General features: G+C 40.7%; 1 protein-coding gene across 4 annotated transcripts in view; it reads left to right on the forward strand.

The window, feature by feature from the left end:
* Positions 1-2,353: 2,353 nt before the first annotated feature.
* YTHDF2 (YTH N6-methyladenosine RNA binding protein 2) overlaps positions 2,354-23,811 on the forward strand; it is a 34,037-nt gene continuing 12,579 nt past the window's right edge. The window contains exons 1-4 of one of the 4 annotated variants that reach the window (XM_023258385.2): positions 2,354-2,690; positions 3,194-3,218; positions 3,829-3,899; positions 6,896-8,482. In XM_023258385.2, coding sequence (XP_023114153.1) covers positions 2,664-2,690; positions 3,194-3,218; positions 3,829-3,899; positions 6,896-8,482 — 1,710 coding nt within the window. In that variant the 5' untranslated portion in view covers positions 2,354-2,663. Of the gene's footprint in view, positions 2,691-3,193; positions 3,219-3,346; positions 3,366-3,828; positions 3,909-3,939; positions 5,492-6,895; positions 8,483-23,811 lie in introns of those variants that run through there. The other 3 variants (XM_023258384.2, XM_045035399.1, XM_019836501.3) reach the window with 3 other exon arrangements.

Below are 23,811 nucleotides of genomic sequence, written 5' to 3' on the forward strand. Positions count from 1 at the left end.
TTATTTAGTTTGAGAGAGAGAGCGTGCACGAGTGCAAGCAGGGGTGGGGAAGAGAGTGAGGGGGGGGGGGAGAGACTCCCAAGCAGACTCTGCATTGTCAGCACAGAGACTGAAGTGGGGCTTGATCCCCCGTACTGTGAAATCATGACCTGAGCTGAGGTCGAGTTGGATGCTTAACTGAGCCACACAGGCATCCCCTCAATGGTCCGTTTGAAACCTTTGCTATCTGTGGGGCCATTTGCAGGATGGGTGAGTCAGATGACTCCATCCTCTGACTGGCCAAGATCCACAGCATCATTTCAAAGAATTTCTGACTGGAGAGGATGAAGGACGTGGGATATTTGTCATAAATAAGTAGCACCTCCCCCCCCCCCCACCATTCTTATTACAATATACTCACCCTTCTTGTGATGATGTGAGATGATAAAATGCCTGCATGATGAGATGATGTGAGGTAAAAGATGTAGGCATTGTGACCTAGCATTAGCCTATTATTGATCTTCTGACACATGTCAAAAGAATCATCTGGTCTGGACCACAGTGGACCGTGGGTAACTGAAACCGTGGAAAGTGAAACCTCAGATAAGGGAGAACTACTGTAAGAAAAATTTCAGGCACCACAAAAGTCATTGGAAGGAGGGAATTTTCACTATTATCCCTTAATCGGATTATAGGAAAGGAATCTTCAATATACCAGATTTGCTTCTGTGTATGTGTGTGTGTTTTAAACTTTATCTTCACAACAAACCTGTTAGGTAGATGTTATTATCCCCTTTATCAAATGAGGGAATCTCTGAAAGTTCTAGTAATTTACCTAATATTGCAAATCTGGTGGTGAAGCTTCCCCTTCCCAGGACGTGACTTTTGGTCAATCCTCTATTGATCATATTGTGCTGCTTTCAAGTATAGGCAACTGCTTACAATTTATACAAAAGTCTGGGCTCTGAGGTTAACTGGCTGAATATCTTAAAAAAGAAAAAAAAAAGGATTACTAGGTTTCTCTTATTTTCTTGGTGGGATCTATGCTCTGAGACTTGACATTTTATGGTTTCTGTCAGAAGTCCATCACATATTGATGCCTGGCCTTATTCATTCCAACCATAAATGTGATGATGTGCAGAAAAAATGCTTTGAGCACTTTGAGCAAAATTATAATGCAAAATCCAAGGTACTGTGTTATCATTTATTTTACTACTGAGTCCACCAAAGCCTCCTATTTCCAGAGAGTGGATGGTATCAAGTTGACACAGAATAGTGCATTATTTATCTGTTTACTACTATTTGCAATAACAAAAGCTATTAGGAGATGGGTGCCCTAGGATCAAATATCCCTACATGAATTAGGTTTGCTGCTGATTAAAAATGTCTTTGCCCATATTTTGGATCTCCTCTGGATTATGATTCCTGAAAACAGGATTTCTTTTGAGGGTGGAAGTACACTATTGTGTTTCTCTTAGTGTCAGATACACATGATTATTTAATAGCTTTGTGACCTTGGGCACATTACTTAACCTCTCTGTTTCTCCAGTTGTAAAACAGACTGACAACTATTTTGAAGCTGCTGCTAGCTTTTAAATGTTTTAAAGAACCTATCAACAATACCTAACCTACAGCAGGTATTCAGTTAGAATTAATCTCCCTCCTTTCCCAGGGTAAGGACATTCTCTCTTGGAAGTCCATAGTTTTATAGATTCTCTGGACTTGTTGAACATACATGGAAAATTTTGTGTAGATGAGTGATGTCTGCTTTTCCTGAAAATAAAGCCACTCTTTAACAGAGTATCCTGGCGGGCCAATGACTTCCCTAAAAAAGAGCTAGATGATCTAGCAATGTAGATGATCTCTGCGATGCCAAATATCCTTTGCAGGGGACCAGATTTTTTTGTGTGGATGTTTTAGTCTTTGGGCACTCTTTTTGAAGTCCAACAGAGGAGGATAATCAGGTCCCTGGTGGTAGTGGTGGCGGCGTGTCTTTCTCTGGGCAGGGCCCCCATTAAGTTTCCCTGGGGGCTGTGACCCCTCTCAGGGTTCCCTCCCACATGGGGGTGGGGTGCCATTTGCAGCTGGGAGACTGGTTTATTTTGAGGTCTCTGGCGCTCCGGGGGTCGCTTTTTGAGAAAACAGGCTTTTGTGGGTTTTCTCAAGCTAAAAACTACTCTATCCAGGTGTTAGTCAAAACCTCGCGGCACGACCCTGGCCGCCCCCACCTTCCTACAGGCCCCAATCCTGAGGCGGTGGGGGCGGGGAGGCCGCACTCGCCGCTTCCGCTCCTCCACACCACCAGGGGGCGCTGCACCCCGCCTCTTCCTTCCCGGGGTGCTTCGCGCCGGGCCCCTTCCGCGTGGGTGAGTGAATGTGAGAGTCAGCGTCGCGCCGCGCGCGCCGTTCGCCTCCGCCGCTCGGCGCCCTTATTTCGGCTGCGAGGGGCGGGCGCGCGCGTAAAGGCATAGAGACGGGCGTTGAGTTCTCGGGCTAGAGCGTCGCCGAGTCGGAGCCGGAGCCCGAGCCGCGCGCTGTGTCTCCGCTGCGTCCGCCGAGGCCCCCGAGTGTCAGGGACAAAAGCCGCCGCCGCGCCGCCTGCTCCCGCCGCCAGGGCTCATCCGCCGCCGCCGCCGCCCTGACGAGAGTCCACAGCTGTCGCCACCCGTGAGGATCCGAGAGCCATGTCGGCCAGCAGCCTCTTGGAGCAGGTACAGGCCCGGCCCGCATGCCTCGGCCATTGTGTGAGGCGAGAGGTAGTCCGACTAGGCCCGGGCCCGCCGCCCCCGGTCGGGCCGAGCAGAGGCGGCGCCTCTCGCGGGCCGGGTTTCGGGCCTCTCAGGCCGGCCGCACCCAGCGCCTCGCCCTCAGCCCGTACTCCCCGCTTCTCCCGCTTCTCCCCGGGCCTCGGAGCCCACCGGCCGCGCCGCCTTCCCTCTTCTCAGCAGGCCTCTTTTCTTGTTTCCTTCCCCTTCCTTGAAGCCCTAGTCTGCTCGCGTTGTTTCTGGCGCGTCCCCCGCTTTCTCTCAGCGGGCCCCGCCGGCCTGCGCTTTTCCCCGCCTCCCATTTTCAGCCTCCCCCTCACCACCATTCTTGACGCCTCCCCTCAGGCCTGCTCCTTTATTCCCTTCTCGGGCCCGGCTTTAATTTGTCTTTTCTTTTCCATTTCTTCCTCGGACGACTTGCTGCTCGGCGACGTTTCCTCCGCCCGCAGAGACCAAAAGGTCAAGGAAACAAAGGTGAGCCCAGCTCTGCCGGTAGCCCTGGGCTGGGGGGTGGGGGGGGGTGGGGGGTAGGGGTTGGGGGGGGGGACGCTGAGCAGTGGGGGCGGGGTCTCCGGGAGGCGCCCCAGGGAGAGGACCGTTCGGAAGCCGCTTAGTTCGCAGGTGCCTCACACTTAAGTATTTGACCCTTTCGCTGTGTTCTTGCAGCTGGCGAACAGCTTCTCAGTGAACAAGGAGTAATTCATTAAGGGTGGGGGTGGATTCGGTTTTGAAATGTCCCAGGTCCTTAGTTTCCTGTAGGTCTTAGAAGGCCTTTGTTTTTCATCCTCGTGGATCACACTCTGGAAGTACTCACATGTGGTGGGGGAGGGGAAGCGGGAGGGAATTGAAATCCAGAGGAGCCAATAAAATGACCTTTTTAGATCAACTTGCTCTGGGTGGAGGGAGACATTTTCATTGATTATTATTGCTCAGCAGTCACTCTCGTCTTTATCCGTTTGAAATTCACACTTACTTGCTCTGTTTAGTAAGGTTTTTCTCTGGTTAGAATATATTTGACTAATTTGGGAGGTAGGTGGTACGACTAAGACATTTCTGTAATTTATTTGAATTTTTTTCCCTTTAGTACAAAATGGATCTGTACATCAAAAGGATGGATTAAATGATGATGATTTTGAACCTTACTTGAGTCCACAGGCAAGGCCCGTGAGTAGTTAACCATTTACATGCCTGATCAAAGGGTGTAGTAAACCATATTCTTTCTCTGCCCTATCAGTAAATATGATTTTCAGGGGTTGGCTTTCTTAATACCACTCAGTGTGTTGTAAGAAGAGTTATTACAAATGTTGCAGACAGTGTTAAGATTCTCATTTCTGTTGCCAGCAAACATTCTGAGATGAGACTGACTGATAACACTTCACCGTATACTGACAGCACTGTTAGTAGTTCTCCTTACCAAAAATGTAACAGTGGAAAACTGAAGAATACTTTCCAGTTTAAATATTCTGACTTTTTACCCCCAAAACCTTTTTCTTTTAGGAAAACTGGATTCATATGTGATGGGAAAAACTAATGTAAAATCACCTGAACTTTATTCAGTGCTGCAGAACTGGTCTCTTCCCTTTCATCTGGTCACTAGTTAGTGGGTTCTTAGATTATCCTAACTTTTAGACTTAGGTATTCGTTTTTCAAGTTGAAATGTATCTGTAGAGATCAACTTTGTACACCACTGGTTTCTCGCTTATGGGAGCTATAGGATTTCTAAAATGGAGTTAAAGGAAGATAAAACACTTCGGCACACACAAATGAAGATCGAGAATGATTAAGGTTTTTGACATGTTATCTGTCTTCTGATGTTTTAGATGTAATCTGTTTTTATGTCTTCTAGCTCCATGTAAGTTCATACATTGACAAGACTTGTGCATATAGAAACTGCTTTGATTTGTCAGTTCTTTTAAATTAGTATTTTGGGTTGTAGCTAATGTCTATAAATCCACAGATTAATAAGCCAAAAGGAAAACTGACAGTAACCCATCTAAAATACCCTAAAAGATGAAAAAGCTTATGGGGCATTTAACAGATGCTGTACGATAGGTACAAATCTTGAGTAACTTGAATATTGGCGCATGCCCGTATTTGGGCCTAATTCTTACATAAAACTTTTAGATCTCTTATGTAAAGTTTTCTGCATTGAGAGTGTAGAAACCACTTAAGCAAGGGATTGGGAAAAGTTTTCAGAAATCAACCAGTTAATCAGGAAAAATGGGAAAGGAAGTAGAGGAATGAACTATTAATAGATTCCTGCTATTGAAGTAGTTTCCTTACATAATCATTATAACAGGGAGAGTGGGAGCATTTGGAAACATAATTCTAGGTAGTTCTTGTGAAATAATGTGTAGTTCAGATTTTTGAGCTCAGGGACATGCGGGAACCTGCCAGTTCAGGTGTAGGCATTCAGCTATATAATGGCATAACCTGTGATATTAAGTGCATGCTTTTTATTTCTCAAGTAAGCTAAAGCTTAAATGTCTTAAAACAATTTTGGGGGGGAGGGGAATAGAAATCATAGTTAAATAGATGGATAACCTGAGAATCTTTGTCCTTTGTAGTTAATCGTCAGGAGTAATTCATCTGCTTTTTAACCATTATTCATCGCCTTAATGTTGGAATAATCCTTCAGGCTTAATCCATTGGTTATATATAGACTGAATTTCTTACTCATAATGGATTTGAGTCTGTTAAATTTTAATACTGTCTTCGAGAAAAATAGACTTCTCTTAAACTTGAGGGTATGTGTGAAAAGGCTTAGCTTCCTTTCCTTTTTTTTTTTTTTTTTTTTTTTTTTTTTAAGGACAATTTTGGCAGAGAAAAGCACCATTTTATCAGGCCGCATTAGTCGAAACATTTAATTTTAAAGAGATACGTTTGGCTAGGAGAAGTACTTTTGGCTTTGGGAATAGAAACTTAAGGCCTAACATAGTTATGGTCATCCAAGTCTCTTGAGAGTAAAATTCTCTATTCACTAGTTAATGGATTCTTATGTACCAGAGCTGCTATTTTAATTCTAGTGTAGTTAACATACAGTGTTATATTAGTATCAGGTATATAATACAGTGGTTTGACAATTTTATAAATTTCTCTGTGCTCACCAAGATAAGTGTACTCTTGTACTAGACTTATTTTCAAGTTAGGGTAAAGTACTCTGTTTTGAATTGAGCTGTATCTATATTTCCAGAGACCAATTTTTTGTATCTCCAGCTTCTCACAGGGCTAGTCTGTGAATTCTAGCATTTATAGAAAAGTTAAGATACTGTTCATAAACTAAAGATCAAGAATGGTGTTTTTACAGTGTAATCTGTCTTCCAGTGTGGAGACTAGTTGAATATAAGTTTATATTTCTGGGAAATTCTTTAGGATAATTCTTTTTTTTAAAGAGTCGAACTTTACCATGTTTTTGGAATTCTGTTTTTAATGGAAAAGTTAGGTGTGCATTTGAGCTTACAGCCAATAATTTTATAGGTGAAGTACAACAGGTAGCAAGGTTTTTCTAGTTTTAAACCCTGGAATTCATTGTACATTTCCTTTCCAGGTTATAATTAAATAGTGGCATTTGTTGATGTTCCCAAATGGTTTGCCAAGAGGCTGGCAATGTAAACTAGGTGTAATGAACCTTGGATTATGGTTGAGGAATGGCAACACAGATTTTTGGGATAGAACCTGTAATTTCCAGTTCTTTTTGTGTTGTTTTATCTATTGTATGGTTTTGATAGAAAACTCTCAGGAACATTCCTGATGTGTCAAAATTCCCACTCCTGAAATCCAGAGATAACGGTTTTTAGTAGAAGCATCATGTCAACAGTTCTGTAGAACTGTTATTAATACTGTCATTAATACTGTTGATGAGATGCTGGGTTTTCCCTTCACTGAATGATAGTGCTTAAGTTAAGGTCCACATCACTGTATGTCACTTTAACTTGAAGTGTTTAAACATTTCACTTGTTAAACCAAAATCTCTTACAGTGTAAAAATTCCAGCAAGTTTGTGGGAAGAGACCACCTGAGGTGGTCATTTGCTTTTTTAGTTGAATTTGAGTTGTATGAATAATTGGGAGAGGAAATGTCTTGATTGTTGTTTTATTAATTTTTGTGTTTAGTTGTGATTTGCCTGTTTGTTTTGTTTTTTTCCTTTCACAGAATAATGCATATACTGCCATGTCAGATTCCTACTTACCCAGTTACTACAGTCCCTCCATTGGCTTCTCCTATTCATTGGGTGAAGCTGCTTGGTCTACTGGGGGTGATACAGCCATGCCCTATCTAACTTCTTATGGACAGCTGAGCAACGGAGAGCCTCACTTCTTACCAGATGCAATGTTTGGACAACCAGGAGCCCTAGGTAGCACTCCATTTCTTGGTCAACATGGTTTTAATTTCTTTCCCAGTGGGATTGACTTCTCAGCTTGGGGAAATAACAGTTCTCAGGGACAGTCTACTCAAAGCTCTGGATATAGTAGCAATTATGCTTATGCACCTAGCTCCTTAGGTGGAGCCATGATTGATGGACAGTCAGCTTTTGCCAGTGAGACCCTCAATAAGGCTCCTGGCATGAATACTATAGACCAAGGGATGGCAGCGCTGAAGTTGGGTAGCACAGAAGTTGCAAGCAATGTTCCAAAAGTTGTAGGCTCTGCAGTTGGTAGTGGGTCCATTACTGGTAACATCGTGGCTTCCAATAGTTTGCCTGCAGCTACTATTGCTCCTCCAAAACCAGCGTCTTGGGCTGATATTGCTAGCAAGCCTGCGAAACAGCAGCCTAAGTTGAAGACCAAGAATGGCATTGCAGGGTCAAGTCTTCCACCACCCCCAATAAAGCATAACATGGATATTGGAACTTGGGATAACAAGGGTCCTGTGGCAAAAGCCCCTTCACAGGCTTTGGTTCAGAATTTAGGTCAACAGCCAACCCAGGGGTCTCCCCAGCCTGTAGGTCAGCAGGCTAACAATAGCCCACCAGTGGCTCAGGCATCAGTTGGGCAACAGACACAGCCATTGCCCCCACCTCCACCTCAGCCTTCCCAGCTCTCAGTCCAGCAACAAGCAACTCAGCCAACCCGCTGGGTAGCACCTCGGAACCGTGGCAGTGGGTTCGGTCATAATGGGGTGGATGGTAATGGAGTAGGACCGTCTCAGGCCGGATCTGGATCTACTCCTTCAGAACCTCACCCAGTGTTGGAGAAGCTGCGGTCTATTAATAACTATAACCCCAAGGATTTTGACTGGAATCTGAAACATGGCCGGGTTTTCATCATTAAGAGCTACTCTGAGGACGATATCCACCGTTCCATTAAGTATAATATCTGGTGCAGCACAGAGCACGGTAACAAGAGACTGGATGCTGCTTATCGCTCCATGAACGGGAAAGGCCCCGTTTACTTACTTTTCAGTGTCAACGGCAGTGGACACTTCTGTGGCGTTGCAGAAATGAAATCTGCTGTGGACTACAACACATGTGCAGGTGTGTGGTCCCAGGACAAATGGAAGGGTCGTTTTGACGTCAGGTGGATTTTTGTGAAGGACGTTCCCAATAGCCAACTGCGACACATTCGCCTAGAGAACAACGAGAATAAACCAGTGACCAACTCCAGGGACACTCAGGAAGTGCCTCTGGAAAAGGCTAAGCAGGTGTTGAAAATCATAGCCAGCTACAAGCACACCACTTCGATTTTTGATGACTTCTCACACTATGAGAAACGCCAAGAGGAAGAAGAAAGTGTTAAAAAGGTAACCGGTTTACCATTATTAAAACTTTTAGAGAAGGAAAAATGTACAAGGGGGAACAGGAGAGTTATTATACTGAATGGTTAATAAAAGCTCTGTAAGTAACAAGCGTATCACTTAACAGTTCAAGCCTTTGTGGAAGTATAATTGGTGTTACTGTTTGACTTAGTGTATAGAAATGTGGGCTTAAATTAACGGAAAGCAGAAACTGTAGAGAAACTGAATTTAAATGATGCAAAAGAGGTGAATAAGGCCAAAAGAAATGCAGAGAGCATAATTGAAGTGATAGAACCATGGAAATGAAAGTAGGAAAAGATTGAGGCTGTAATATGGCAGAGAAAAGGTAAAAGTTATGTTGTAATTAACTTTTGGCCTAACTTGGGTACAGTGGTTAAATCAGAGTTAGTGTGTCACCAGCCCTGACATCACTTTCTGCTTGTCTTTGACAATTGGCAGTATTAGTGTATTTTTCAGAACTTTCTTCCTTATTCCTATCCTTAGTGTTCTACTTAATTGTTTTTTCCCAAACCTTTTTCCCATTGGAAAAGTAATGTTTATTATATAAAACTTTGTAAACATGATTAGAAAAAGCTGGTCTTCTGCTCTTAAAATTCTCCTGTATTCCTGAAGAGTAATCTTCTCTTGTTTCTCTGAAACAAGTGAGTCTTGGGCAGAATCATGGAGAATAGGTCCAAACTAAAATGTTGGAATTTACTGGAAAGTGTTGGTAATGCTTGGTCTGTGTGTTTTGAGTGAATGTAAACTTTAAGATGGTAGAGAATGATAAAGTACTGGTTGGGGCAGAGCATACGTTATCTAGGATTTAGACATATTTAAATGTTGGAAGTAGGTGAAAAGATTATTGTGGGTAAAGAGAAGTTTCTTTTTAAAGATTATTAATGATTGGGAGAATTCTAAGTGGTCAGGTTCAAATGTAAAATAAAACCTAATAAACTTATGTAAATATATTTTTTTATGTTTGTGATGAATTCCTAGGGATTTTATATATTTGATCTAGGATCTGAGGTACTTGTTATATCTCTGTAAAAACTTTTGAGCACTGGGAGGATGGCTCTTTGGTTAGATTCTCCTTCTCCATAACACCTAAGAATCAGGGGCATGGTTGTTCAAGTGAAGTAGGATGGTTGCCATTCTAGTGTGTGCAGTTGAATAAAAAATGGAGATATGCTTGTCAGTGATGCTAAAAGTATTGGGGATACAGAGCCACATTACTGAAAAGTTGCCTGTCAGAAAAAAAACCACTCCTTTTTTTGTCCTTTAAATTCTCTTCCCTTCCCCAAACTTTAACAGTGTAACTTAAAACCTGCCCTCATCTTGTAGAAAGATAGTTTACTGATTAGTTTTGCTAGACATGTGAAAGGCTCAAAAGATGTTTTAACTGACTTCTGAATCTAGAGGAACAAGGAAGGGGAGGCCTTTTAAGCATCATGTATTGACACAGCAGATTATTGTATGTGAGGGCCATTCAGGTGCTTAGTTTAACCACTCAAAACACGCATAATATCAATCCCGTATTATAAATCTGCTTGCATATATCTGCACGTTCTGTCTACATCTTCTGATTAAAAATAGGAAGGCAGGGGCACAGTCGGTTAAGTGTCCAACTTCAGGTCAGGATATCTCCCGGTTTGTGAGAGAGCCCCACATCAGGCTCTCCACTGTCAGCAGAGAGCCCGCTTCAGATCCTCTGTCCCCCTTGCGCTCTACACCCCCCCATGTGTATGCTCTCTCTCAAAAAAAAAAATATTTTAAAAAGTAGGAAGGCAAAGATTTCAATGCTTTCAGGAATGTACAGCATAGATAATAAGATCAACCTGTAGGTGTTAGAACTAGTGGAGAAGCTTGGGTTTAAAAATGAAGTAGCAGGGGTGCCTGGGTGACCCCAGTCAGTTGAGCATCTGACTCAAGTCATGATCTTGAGGTTTGTGGGGGTGGTATTGAGCCCCAGGTCAGGCTCTGCACTGATCGTGTGGAGCCTGCTTGGCATTCTCTCTCTCCCTCTCTTTGCCCCTCTCCTTGCTTGCACATGCTTTTTCTTTCTTAAAATAAACATTAAAATAAAAATGAAGTAGCAAATTTAAGGGCTGTTAATTTATGTAACCTTTCAATCAGGTTTGTATTTGTATTAAATTCACTTGAGTGGTTCAGTGAATAATAATTGAACTTCATAAGGAGGTGTAAGATTCACAAATTGGAATTGACCAGTGTTGGGATGTTTTCACAGTGAGTAATAATAATCAAGGTTTAGCGTCTTTGTTTAGCCGATTAATGGATCAGTCTTAAAGCTATTCCATAAAGACTTTTGATGAATGAGTATACTAATTGTTCTCAGGCTAGTGAACAAACCACCAAAAGTAAAAACAAACAAAAAAAAGCTTCGATTATACTTGTGTGAGATTACTTTTTAGTTTACCTTTTGTGAGAAGAGATTGCTGGGGTTTCAGGAAGGTCCTTATGATTGCTTCTAAACCCAGTTACCATTTCAGTCAGTATTGCCTTCTCTTGCCCGCTGTTATCCTTAACATCCTTACATAACTGACTCTAAAGCCAGTCTTTATTAGGCTTCCAATACAAAACAAGTTTCATGAGAGTGAAACTGATAGCTCATTGAGGCAGTAGACTCCTTTAGTTAAGGTGTTTGTGCACCTTTGTGTTATTTACAAGATTGCAAAAAATCGTGCCAGATGGGCATGGTAACTCAATAAGTAGAGAAATACTTAAGCTTCATCCTGAAGATGATGTCACAGCTATTCTAAAGTTCCATGATTGGGCATGTATCTTGGCAGAACACACTGAAGCAGAACTATAGCCATTTTTGCCTAGTATTACTGACTTGTTCTGTTCCATGATCTACTTCAGTAGTATCATAGAAACTTCAAGCACTGGATCTATGGCTTGAAACTTGAGCAGCTTTTAGTGACATTTTCCATGTGTTGTTTATTTTGTATACTTCAGATACTATTTTGTAACCTGCTTTCTGCAATTATTTAGAACTTTTCCTTAATTGTTTAATATTCTTCTGTGACATCACTTTTGATGGCTTCATAATATTCTATCATAGGTGTATTATAATTTTCCAATCCTTAATTGTTAGATTTGTCAGCGTCTTTATATTTTTTTCCAGCTGAAATAACACTGCAGTGAACATCCATGATATAAATACTGATTTACACCTGTCCTTTAGTGTTATTGTTAGGTCAAAGGGTGTATGCTCTTTGAAGGTCTTGGCTGTGCTGTATATTGCCGTATGGGGCTTTTTCTTTTTGAAAATTTTGAAAGAATCACTGTCAAAAGAAGACAACAGTGAGTTAACTTCTTTATTTCAACTTTAGAATAGTCTGGCATAAAGGGAGAGTTACTCCTTGCATAAGCGATAATGTTTTTTTATAAGCTTCATAATAGTTTAATATTTGTCTTGTATGTCTAGTCTTTCAACTGTAGGTAAAAGTAGGAAGAGTAGAGGGGAACAAGGACTGCATAATTTTCTTAAAGCCTAGCCCCTGGGGTGCCTAGGTGGCTCAGTCTGTTAAGCGTCTGACTCTTGACTTCAGCTCAGGTCATAATCTTACAGTTCTTGAGTTCAAGCCCAGTATCAAGCTCTGTGCTGATAGCACGGAGCCTGCTTGGGATTCTCTGTCTTCGTTTTGTCTCAAAAATAAATAAACTTAAAAAAAAAAGTTTTAAAGCCTGGCCTCGTGTTAGATTTAATCAGGCACTTGGGTAAATGATTTTTCTGAATAATTGGAAAGCTAATGGGAGAGAAATAGATCTAGAGAAGATATGATTATAGTGACAATGGCTCAAGGTATGTATTTTTAAAAATTTCATTGTTATTAAATAAAAATAGCAGGATTTCTTAAATACCTCTAGAGTTATTCCTATTTTCAAGCAGAAGACCTAAAGATAGTGACTTGGAATGTGTTTGGATATATTTAAGATTCATTATGCTGCTTAAGAATTGAGATGAAGCTATTTGCCTTTTCTTTGAACAGTTTTTTACTCTGTGCTAGATATTACTGAGAAAGCAGGAGTGTGTTGTCAGGGAGCCTTATACTCATGACAGGTAACTGTACAAAACAGTATTTTTCTCAAGATATGCGCAGAATGCCAATTTGGAAGCTTGACGATTGTCTAACCCAGCCTGGGGTATATAGGTGGATTGGTCCCAGAAGAATCCTGGAAGAGGTGACTTTTGAGCTGAACCTTCAAAGATGTATAGAAGGTTGCCAGAGATGTTTGGGGAAGAATGAACACAGATTCAGGACAGCTCACGTCTGTGACACTGTATAGATAAAAACTTGGAACAAGAAGTCCTGTACAGTCCAAGAGCTAATCTAATTGGTATTTGTGGAGTGGGTTTCCCTACAATGGAAGTTTGTTGGAGATGAGGAAAAGGAAGTTGAATGAAATGTTTATGCAGTTAGTTTGATATAGAAGGAACTTACTGAGTCAGGTACAAAGTTGGCTTAAATTCTAGAGTTTAAAAGAAAGAATAAGACCTAATTTCAATCAGAAACTCATTGATGTTACTTTTTTCTTAAGTTTTTATTTTAATTACAGTTCATGTACAGTGTTGTATTAGTTTCAGATGTACAGCATAGTGATGCAACAATTCCATATACCAGCCCATGCTCTCCTTGATGTTAGCTTTGCATGGAAGGCAATGGGGAGCTTGTAGAAGTAAAGGTGAACGAGTATATGGTAATAGATGCCATTACTAAATACTAGCAGCTTACTTTTTCCAGTGATGTGTTTCATACACATTATCGTATTTCTCATCAGATGCCTTAGTGTGCTTAGAAGAGATGATTTGGAAGGGGAATATGATCAGTGTAATCAAATACTTTTAAGACCAGTAGGTTTAGGGGTGCCTGGCTCAGTTGGTAGAGCATGTGACTCCTCATCTCAGGGTCATGAGTTCAAGCCTTATGTTGCTTACTTAAACAAACAAACAAACAGACAAACAGAATCCCACAACAACTTTGTAGGTTTATTGTCCAAGCCAGAAAACAGCACCAGAACCAAAGGATAGAGGTTATAGGAAGAGTTTTGTAAATAAAAGGGAGAACTTTCTAAAAATGGAGTTCTTAGTCACAAGAGGGTTTCAAGAAGAGACCAAAAGAACTTTAATTAGATACATTGTAAAGAAAGTTTATATGTGGAATAGTCTAACCAGATAAACCCAGGGTAAGGTTAGCCAGCCCAAGATAACGTGTGAAATTCACGGAGAGGAATTGATGCTCCTAAACAGGTCTTTTTAGGAAGGTTATTTCTGTTCTATAATTTTTGACCTAAATAACTTATTACTTATAAAAAGAATAAAGGTCTTAAGGCTAGAAGGACATGAATGACAGAAAAGATTGGCAGATTTCCAGTAAATCTTAGCACAGATAAGGTATGTGGGTGGTTGTCTTTTAATATAGTTACTGTATTAGTATTAATGAAAAAGTTATCTAAAACAATACTAAAGGTTTATTTTTTATAAACTTTTTTAATGTTTATTTTTTTTATTAAAAAATTTTTTTATGTTTAATTTTGAGAGAGAGAGAGAGAGAGAGGGAGAGAGAGAGAGAGAGAGAGACCCCCCGCACGAGCAGGGGAGGGGCAGGGAGAGAGGGGGAGACAGAATCTGAAGCAGGCTCCAGGCTCTGAGCTGTTAGCACAGAGCCCAGCGCAGGGTGAGAACTCATGAACCACGAGATCATGACCTGAGCTGAGGTTTGACACTTAACTTACTGACCTATCCAGGTGCCCCTAATGTTTGTTTTTTAGAGAGAGTGAGGGAGGGGCAGAGAGAAAGAGGGAGGCAGCATCAGAAGCATGCTCTGCACTGTCAGCAGAGCCTGATGTGGGGCTTAAACCCATGAACCACGGTGAGATGACTTGAGCCTAACGCAGACACTTAATCGATTGAACTGCCCAGGCACTCCAGGACTTTTTTTTTTTTTTTTTTTTTTAAGTTTTTGGGTTTTTTTAGAGTGTTCATATGTGTGTGTGAGGGGGAGGGGCAGTCAGAGAGGGAGAGGGAATCTTAAAGAGGCTCCACGCCCAGAGTGGAAACATGGGGCTCGATCTCACCACCATGAACCGAAATCAAGAGTGGGACACTTAACCGACAGAGCCACCCAGGTGCCCCTAAAACATACTAAAGCCCTTTTTTTTTTTTTTTGAATTTTAAGTTTATTTTTACTTTTTTGAGAGAGAGTGTGTATGTGCTGGGGAGGAGCAGACAGAAAGGGAGTGAGAGAATCCTAATCAGGCCTCACACACAGTGCAGAGCCCCAAGTGGGGCTCGAACCCACAACTGTGAAATCATGACCTAAGTTGAAATCAAGAATCGGACGCTTAGCCTGAGTCACCCAGGCGCCCACATACTGAAGACTTACTAAAAAAATATGGAAGTGATTATTTAAGAGACATGTTTCTTTCTTTCTTTTTTTTTTTTAATATTATTTTTTGAAGGGTGCAAGCAGGGGAGGGGCAGAGAGAGGGAGACAGAAGTGGGCTCTGTGCTGACAGGCCAACAGCAGCGAGCCTGATGTGGGGCTCAAACCCGTGAACCATGAGATCATGACCTGAGCCGAAGTTGGTTGTTCAACCAACTGAGCCACCCAGATGGCCCTGTTTCCTTTTTCTTAAAAGTAGTTTTCCTGTGGTGTTGGTGCAAGTAATGCTTGTCTTTATAAGGAAGTTTTTTTTTTTTTCTTTGTGGCCATCTTTTTCCTCCCTAATTCTTTGATTTGGGCATTTAATCCCTTGGGAAATATTTGAAGCAAGCAACCTTGGCTCCATATTCTTTTTATTTAAAAAAATTTTTTTTTAAAGTTATTTTTTTTTAGTAATCTCTGCACCCCACGTGGGACTCAGACTCATGACCCCGAGATCAAGAGTCATGTGCTCCACCTACTGAGCCAGCCAGACGCCCTGCTCCATTTTTAACTTTATTTTATTATTATTTATTTAATGTTTATTTTTGTGAGAGAGAGCACGCGTGCGTGCACAAGTGGGGGAGGGACAAAGGGAAAGGGAGGCACTGAATCAGAAACAGGCTCCATGCTCTGAGCTATCTGTCAGCATAGAGCCCGCCATGGGACTTGAACTCCTGAACCCAAGAGGTCATGTGTGACCTGAGCTGAAGTCATATGCTTAACCGACTGAGCCACCCAGGCGCCCCTCCATTTTTAACTTTAGAAAAAAATTTAAAATATGTAAGTAAAACTTGTGACATAAAAGAAAGAAAATATCACTTTAGCCAAATACATTTTCGTATTAAATAAATATGAATAAATACCCATGGTGTATTGGTCTTTTCCATTTAGTATTTCCCTGCTCCACCACTGGCTTAAATTGCCTCTTCAGATGCCAGGCACCCTGTTTTAATGGGGTAGCAAACCTGAACTTTTTGTAAAATTCTAAGGCCATTTATGTCTACTTCTGTTTTGCAGATAAGTTTATCTGTCTTTGCCGAAAGGGTTGAAGAAATTGTTTGTGTTACTCATTACCTTCCTTACTTTGTGGATAGATAAAATGCCTTTCCGCAGCTTTCTTAAAGGAGCACTAGAAGAGAATAGATGACACTGAATTTGGATCTCTTTGAGCAAATATTTGTGTTAATTGATAAACAAGGCACCATCTTTGCTTTAGGACCAGACAGTGTTGTTAGGAGGACAACAGAATGGATAAAATATGGGATATTAGCTATAGTAGAGGAATGAAAAAATAGCTTTCTGAAGAGAGTGATAAATGAGGGAAATTAAGGAAGGCTTCATAGAGGAAATAACTATTTTAGATAGAGCATGATAGAGTATGAGTGGGGGAGTGGGGCAGAGGGGGAGAGAATCTCAAGCAGCTCCATGCCCAGTGCAGAACTCAACGTGAGGCTTTATCTCACAAATGTGAGATCATGACTTGAGCCGAGATCATGACTTGAGCCGAAATCAAGAGTTGGATGCTTAACTGAGCCACCCAGGTGTTTGGAAATAGCATTTGAACCATGTCAAATAGAATGAGTAATAAGCACTCAGATGATAGCACAGTTCTTGGCACATAGTGCACATAAAAGTTTAGTATATTGTCATTTTAGATGAGGAAGAGGCTCAAAGAGGTTATTTATGTAAGGTCTCATAGCTTAATAAGTGGTGGAATTGATATTTCAGTTAGGTCAGTGATGTGCTGGGGCTGGCTAATTGTAAGTTAAATTTAGCTTTCAAGAATTTTAGTAAGCTGGCTGTTAAACATTAGTTTTTAAAAAGTCATTATTGGGGCGCCTGGGTGGCTCAGTCAGCTAAGCGTCTGACTCCGGCTCAGGTCGCGATCTCACGGTGTGCGAGTTCGAGCCCCACATCGGGCTCTGTGCTATCAGTGTGGAGCCCGCTTCGAATCTTCTGTTCCTCCCTCTCTCTGCCTCTCCCCCACTCATGTGCTGTCTCTCTCAAAAATAAGTAAACATTTAAAAAAAAAAAAGTCATTAAATGACATAAAATTTTAAATACATTATATTAAAAGATTAAATGCCTTTGTATTAAAAAAATTTTTTTAATGTTTATTTTTGAGAGAGAGTGTGAGTGGGTTGGGGCAGAGAGAGAGGGGGGCACAGAATCCGAAGCAGGTTCCAGGCTCTGAGCTGTCAGCACAGAGCCCAACGTGGGGCTCGAACTCACGAGCCGTGAGATCATAACCTGAGCTGAAGTCAGACGCTCAACCAACTGAGCCACCCAGGCGCCCCTTAATGTTTATTTTTGAAAGAGAGAGAGAGTGAGCGAGCACACGTAGGGAAGGGGCAGAGAGAGAGAGGGAGACACAGAATCCGAAGCAGGCTCCAAGCTCTGAGCCGTCAGCATAGAGCCCGACGCGGGGCTCGAACTCACGAGCCGTGAGATCATGACCTGAGCCGGAGTCAGATGCTTAACCGACTGAGCCACCCAGGCGCCCCTAAATGCCTTTGTATTTACATTAAATGCATTATAAACTGGTTTATAATAAAAATTAAAATTAAACAACATAAACTTAGAATGCCACTGTTACTATTCAAATACTCAAATCTATCATTCTTGAGGTTATTTACATCTGTTGTATCAATATATGATACTGTGCAATTGCACATCTCAACCTCACATTCAGGGGTGTCAACATTGGTAGCTTGAAATATGCCATGTTACTTACACCATGGAAATTGGGAAATGCTATATATACATATCAGGGCTTGTTTTTTTTAAGTTGTCTAGCCTTACAGTGATAGAGAAAATACGAATGCAGATTAAATTAAGTATGTCATGTCTGTAGCTCTGACATATTTTGAATAACACAAAGAATTTGAGGAAATACTCTTCCAGAATTTGAAAATTATTATCCAGTTTGGCAGAGAAGTTACTCAAATCATTGATGAACTTGTGAAGTTCTGACATGTTTTTGTTTCATTTTTTTCTTTTTAATGTTCATTTTTGAGAGAGCATGAGTGAGGGAGGGGCAGAAAGAGAAGGAGACACAGAAATTGAAGCAGGCTCCAGGCTCTGAGCTGTCAGCACAGAGCCTGATGTGGGGCTCGAACTCACGAACCGTGAGATCATGACCTGAGCTGAAGTTGGATGCTTAACTGACTGAGCTGCCCAGGCACCCCTGTTTTTGTTTCATTTTTGTCTTAATAAATGATAATGAAAATGTTGGAACTACACTTGAATAGACACAGAAGCCTCTATCCTCCAAAGACCATGACCATTATGTGGTATATGGAGTTTGCCAGGTAGAGAAGTAGAAAGAAAGACATTCTAGGAAGAGGAGACATCGTGTTTATAAACATGATCTCATGAATGCTTAGTTTATGTTCTCAGAGTAATGAGAAGTCTAATGTGGAAAAGAATGATAAGTGATAAAGCTGGAGAGGTTGGTTGAGCCCAATAGTATATTGGAAGGGCTTTGGATTTTTATTTTATAGTTAGTTGGATTGTAAGGGATGATAGTTAATGTGGAGTTAGTTTGGATGATCAGAAGGGTGAACTACTTATTGAGCACTGCCTTTGTTAGCCACTTTCATAGTCTTCTAATGCTCATGCCAACCCTGGGAGGCAATATCCTATATGTACAAATAGAGAAATGGAAACTTAGTTTAGCACCTTATGTAAACTCATCTATTATATGATAGGTGTAGGTGACTCAAAGACCAAATCAGAGGCTTTTATAATAGTTTGGAAGAAAAAGACCCAATAAGGATGGAAAGGTGGATTTGAAGAATGTTGACCTGTTTGCTGAGTAGTTACTGCAAAAAAAAAGAAAAAATAGAGAATATAGGATGAACACCAGGTTAAGGTTAGGGTTTGGAGATGTGTTGGTTGTTGGAAATAGTGTTTGGGGTACATGTGGGGGGCAGTAAGGTAATGGTAGGGTCTGGAGCTCAGGAGAGAAAACTGTTGATGGAAATTTGTATTTATAGACCTCAGTATAGCTAAAGGCATGAAAGAGTTTAAGATTATTTAAGAATATTGGTAATAAAAACAATGGCTGAAATTGAACACTATACAATATCAAGCATACATCTGTCCTGATTAATTTACATATTTGTAAGTTTTCATTTAATTATTATGAGGTAGGTACAACTATCTGATTCTGCAGATAAAGACACTGAAGCACAAAAAAGAATAACTTTGGAGACCTGGGTGGCTCAATCGGTTAACCGTCCGACTTCAGCCCAGGTCATGGTCTCATGGTTTGTGGGTTTGAGCCCTGCATCGGGCTCTGTGCTGACAGCTCAGAGCCTGGAGCCTGCTTCAGATTCTTTTGTCTCTTTGCTCCTCCCCTGCTTGTGCATATGCTCTTTCTCTCAAAAATAAACATTAAAAAGAAAAATAATATTAAGAATAACTTTGTGAAGTCAGGTAAACTGAGAAAGCAGAGCTGTTGTACTTGTTTCTGCAGTCCGGTTCTAGAGCCAACACACAGTAAGAGAAGAGGGCCAGAGAAAGAACCCCCATAACCCAGTTTGCAGGATGGGTTAAATAGAGCAGTGGAGTATAATCAACTTATTCAGAGAGTGCAGAGAGGTAACTGATGATTGGGAATGCCAGTGGCTCTCTTGAATAACAGTAACATGAGAGCTCTTTGTTGTTAGGTGTTTCAAGGTTTTGGTGTCTTTATATCATTCAACAGACTTTGTATTTGTTTTTTTCTGTATTGTTTCCTTTCCACCCACAAAGTGTTCCAAGCCTTAAAGAGATTTAGTGAAGTTTGAGCTGCTGGAAGTAAGACCTTTTTTTTTTTTTTAGTTTATTTATTTATTTTGAGAGAGTATGTGCACAAGTCGCAGAGGAGCACAGGGAGAGAATCCCAAGCAGGCTCTGCACTGCCAGCAAAAGAGCCTGATGTGGGGCTGGAACTTGCAGACTGTGAGATCATGACCTGAGCCAAAGTTGGACGCTTAACTGACTGAGCCACCGGGTGCCCCAAGACCGGTTTTTATATAGTTAGTATGGGCTCTTATGATAAATTAGACCATATAAAAATGTCTGAAATTCAATTAGGTATTAAAAATGATAATATTCTGGTTTTTGCTTGTTTTTGTTTTTGTTTTTTGGTATGGCTAAAGATTGATCCAGAGGGGACTGTTGTTTTTCCAAACATCACCATTTTGGGATAAGGTTAGTTAGCAACTCTAGAATCATTTACTATCTACTTTGAATAGTGTAAACCAAGAATTACTCAGATGCAAGCCTTTGTGCTTACCTGCCAGGAGTAAAGATTAGTCCCATAACAATTTTTAACCTTTTTAGCTGTGAATTTTTCTTTTCCTCCCAAACAAAACCTTACTCAAAACCCCATGAATTGCTAACTTTTGGTGCTTCCCCACCCCTCGCCCCCGGAGATCTCCAAAACATCTCCCCTATGAAGCATAATTTGGAACCTGTTGGCTGATATGAATTCTTTTAAATGAAGGGATGGTACATGGAAGTTGGGGTGGATCTGTTTTGAAATTGAAGAAATGTAAATTTCTGCAGCTTCAGCATCATTTAGGTGTGTTGGTTTGTTTAGTCTGGGGGGAGGGAGATATGAGGAAGACTACATCTCCTAAGAAGTGAGTAGGCTGCAGCATTGGTTTTGACTGCCCTAGAATGACTACCCTGTTACCTGCAGAGTGTTCAGGAGTTTCATGCAGAAGAGGAGGAAAAAGCTCTATTCCTTGAATTAGGGCAAACAAAAGTGATCTTTTTCTTCACCATTGAATCCTGCAAGTCTGCACATGAGCAAGGAGAAAAGCCTTGAGTATATCAACTCAGATCATCTCTCCTGCCTTTCTCCACAGAAGCAAGTAATTCAGTTTAAATTTGCTTGCTGCTGCCACCTTCTGTGGACCAACATCTTCTCTCTATAACATAACTAGTTCAGTAAATAGTGCCCTAATGTTTTTCATCTGTTGAATAAATAGTTCCTAATTGAACTGATTTAACTCCAGTTAGCCATAGGGAGAAGAAAAGAAGCACTGTAGGACAATGTATATTAAAAAGTTAATTTTACATTTACAAATGTAGAAGAGAAGAATAACAAGACTAGTTAGGGCTAGAGTCAAGACATATTAATGGAACGCTGGATTTGAGTTGGGTGTGAAGAATGGATAGGAAAGATAGTGGAAAAACGAAGGAAGAAAATGTCTAAACCCCAAGTTTCAGCTGTTATATAAGGTAGGTGGTGAAAGGGAAGAGGCAGACAGTTAATCTTTCCAACTCCTTTGCACTGCTATTATAAGGTCTGATGGTTCTTATGAGATACTTACTTTTGTACTATATATGTCAAAGTTAAAAATTTGACCATATCACTTATATAATACACATTAGATTTACTAATAAGTTTTTTGACTTTATGTGAACTTTTTTGGTAAACAGTATGGGTAGCATATAGAACTTTTAAAATGTTTGTATGTGAAAAATTTGCAGTGTGCAAGTTTTATATTAATAATCGCAAATTTTGCCTTTACATTTATCTCTTGTAAAATAGAACCAAATTATAAAACGTATAGAAAATGGAAAAAGTCATCTGTGATTTCTTTACTCTGATGAAACCACTTATTGTTTTGACATTTTTCCTTGTCTTTATTTTATTCAAGTGGTTTATACAATAATAATCATATTCTGTATAGTATTTTGTCTTGCCTTTTCCTCTTAATACTTTAGTAGGTATATACCCATATTTAGCCATATTTTAGACATCTGTGTATTAGGCACTTTTCATATCTTGTCTCTGATCCCTTCTAATAATCTTTATAAGATTATCTTCATTTTACAGTTAGGGAACTTGTAATTTAGAAGGTATAACTTCCTGGGCACCTGGCTGGCTTATTCAGTAGATCAGGTCTTGACCTAGTAGGGGTTGTCGGTCCAACCCCCACGTTGGGTAGAGATTACTTAAAAAGAAGTGTCTTTAAAAAAAAAAAAAAAAAGGGAAGGTGTAAGTTCCTCAGGATCACCAGCTAAGTTGTAGATGAGCTAGAATTTATTTTGCCCCAGCGCTTTTATTGTTCTTCTACTTTGCTGCACCTTTACATTTATCACTTTTTATGTTTATTTTTTATTTTTAGATATTAAAATTTTTTTTAATTTTTTTTATTTTTGAGAGAGAGAGTTCAAGTGGCGGGGGAGGGTCAGACAGAGAGGGAGACACAGAATTCGAAGCAGGTTCCAAGCAGTCAGTGCAGAGCCCAGCGCTGGGCTCAAATCCACAAACTGCAAGATCACGACCTGAAGTCTGAGGCTTAACTGACTGAGCTACCCAGGTCCCTCTGTTTATTTTTGAGAGAATGAGAGAGCGCATGCTTGCGCATGGGTGTGCACAGGGGGAGGGGCAGATAGAGGGATTCAGAGTATCCAAAGCAGGTTCTGCACTGACAGCAGAGAGCGCAATGTGGGGTTTGAACACAGGAACCAAACCGTAAGATCATGACTTGAACCAAAGCCAGACACTTAACAGACTGAGCCACTCAGGCACTCCTTCATTTGTCTTTTTTTTTTTTTTTTTTTTTTAATATGGGGTTCCAACTCACAACCCTGAGATCAAGAGTTGCATGCTCTACCAACTGAGCCAGCCAGGTGCCCCCACATTTATCATTTAAAACAGCTAACAAGGATGTTCTGTTACCTACTGATGCCATTCACCTCTCTGTGGGTATATGAGGTGAGCATAATTAATTGAAACTTAAACCTTTGTTTAAGCACTCAGGCTGTACTTCCCTGATCACTAGCATCAAAATGGAGCTAATTAGATCTACTCTAACCTTGTTTAAGTTGCTGCTAATGACAGGCATCGGGAATAAGGAGGAACACAAGTAGCTCTGGCTATAATGTACACTGAAAAGGTTATAAAGTTGAATCGGAAGGTTTTGTTCTACCCCACTCTTTATTTTGTACATGAACTTGCAAGATTATCTCTATGTTTATTTTTGAGAGAGAAAGCATGAGTGGGAGGGGCTGAGTGAGACAGAATCTGAAGCATGCTCTGAGCTGTCAGTGCACAAAGCCCACGAACTGTGAGATCATGACCTTGAGCCAAAGTTGGACAAATGACTGAGCCACTGAGGTGCCACAAGATTACTTCTGTTTAGAGAGGCAGAACAAGCACCTAGACAAGTTCTTGGGTAATTCAAGTCATTTATGATAAATGTTACTTTACTTGGAATCCATAAGCCTGTAGAAGGATGAGGAGGGGAGCAGGGTGGACCTATGTGAGTGCTTCAGAGAATACACACAAAGATGGTAATAATTACTTACAGTCAAATTTGAGTCATCTGAAAAGTATTTGTAAAAATACTGATAACTGGGCTCTGCACCCAGACTTACTAAAGTAGAAATTTAATTTAGTAAGCTTCCTGGGCATTTTTTATGGGATTAAAAGTTGATGGAAGAGAAGTTTCTCAATTTACATAAATTACCATCTGTGAATACTTAAACTGCAGATTCCTGTTCTCTCTTACCTACTCAATAAGCATCTTTGGAGCCAAGGCCTTGGAATCTGCATTTTACCAGTTCTGTAGATGACTCTCATATTTTTAAAGTTTGAGAACTTGTAGATTATGTATATCATTAGTCAGTGGTTTGTGTGCCTCTTACCTCAAGTTCCTCATGCATTTTTTTCTACCAAGTTTTGTTTCTAAAGTTTCTTTGTATTGTAGTCCTGTCTTCCCCCTCAAAAGTCTCTGTCTCAAGACTTTATCTTTAAAAGCAATGTTAGAATTCACCTGTGTCTGATAAGCCTGGCTGTGCCTTTCAGTACTGGGGTTGGGGTCTGTCTTAAGGCTGAAAGGATGATCTTTTGAGCAGTTTGCCCATTTTTTTTTT

This window comes from Felis catus, chromosome C1 (genome assembly GCF_018350175.1).
Source record: "Felis catus isolate Fca126 chromosome C1, F.catus_Fca126_mat1.0, whole genome shotgun sequence".
Lineage (NCBI taxonomy): Eukaryota > Metazoa > Chordata > Mammalia > Carnivora > Felidae > Felis > Felis catus.